Source organism: Chanos chanos, chromosome 12, assembly GCF_902362185.1.
Source record: "Chanos chanos chromosome 12, fChaCha1.1, whole genome shotgun sequence".
NCBI lineage: Eukaryota > Metazoa > Chordata > Actinopteri > Gonorynchiformes > Chanidae > Chanos > Chanos chanos.
Window position 1 is genome coordinate 21,064,451 of NC_044506.1, and position 1,096 is coordinate 21,065,546.

General features: G+C 47.6%; 1 protein-coding gene across 1 annotated transcript in view; it reads right to left on the reverse strand.

Moving 5' to 3' along the window:
* iffo1a (intermediate filament family orphan 1a) overlaps nucleotides 1-433 on the reverse strand; it is an 8,123-nt gene extending 7,690 nt beyond the window's left edge. Inside the window, exon 1 of the mRNA XM_030788579.1 lies at nucleotides 1-433. This exon is cut by the window's left edge and continues 580 nt beyond it. Within this exon, the coding sequence (XP_030644439.1) occupies nucleotides 1-433 (433 nt within the window).
* Nucleotides 434-1,096: the final 663 nt, after the last annotated feature.

Genomic DNA, 1,096 nt, shown 5'->3' on the forward strand with positions numbered 1-1,096 from the left:
CTTGTTGCAGCTGTTTCTCTAAAGCCTTATTCCGGCGCTCCAGTTCGTGAACTTTGGCCAAGAAACAACGAAAGCGCAAGTTCAGAGTCTTGAGCACGCTAATATTGGAGCCCAGGTCGTTCCTTAAGGCCATTGCTGCTGGGGCAGGAGGCGGCGTACGGTACAGGGGATTGCTTAAGTGAAGATACGGCATGCCCATGCCCCCGTGGGGCTGGACGCCAACGTTCAAACCATCCTGTCCCCCCACACCTGCATGCTCGCCGAAGATGAAGCCTGGGTCAGATGCGCCATACAGAGAATCTGGCGACAGGCCAGTGGTAGAATCCGACAAGCCTGTCACCTGACTCTGCTGTTGCTGGAGCGCATACAGGTTCTCCCCCAACAATGGATTCATGCTTCTATATGAAAATCGGAAATGCTCGAAATCCGGCATGAACACCGATTTTAATTTTAAGTTTGCAAGCTAAACCTTTGTGTCTTTAACCGTTAAGTTACCTTACGGGGCTTGCAAATGGCTTTCTGAGAGAATCCGATTAGCTCCGATCCAATCACAGCGATGACAGTGCCCAATAAACAAAAACGTTATACTCTTCTTCAGATATAATTTATCGGGAATTTTTCAGGACGCGAATATTTCTAAAGACAGAGCGAACAGTGGTTTAGCGCACTGTAAGAGGCGCGCAGTCGAGCTAGGCGTGGGATGAATCCAGTATCATAGCGGCAGCACAGTGGAGGAGCGCATGAGACGGGCAACTGCGGCTGTCAGCTGCCGTGGTGACAGTTATACAAGCGCAACTCAGATCCTCTCTTTTCCCTCCCATCAAATCTGCGTGATTTTCGTGTCTCCTCTCATGTTTAAATAAAACAATCTTACGAGTGAAGCACTCTATTAATACATTCCCGAAGCAGCTAAATGTTCAAGATTCAATATTTCAGCCATTTTTAACATTTTTCTGAGATTCTATTTTGTGGTTTACGGTATGGCTCAAAACTTGACGTCAGTGACCATAACAAACAGTTGTGTACACGCGCACATCAGTAAAAATGCTGCGCCAGCTTGTGTACGACGCCAGTTCTCACAGTCACAGCATTGTCA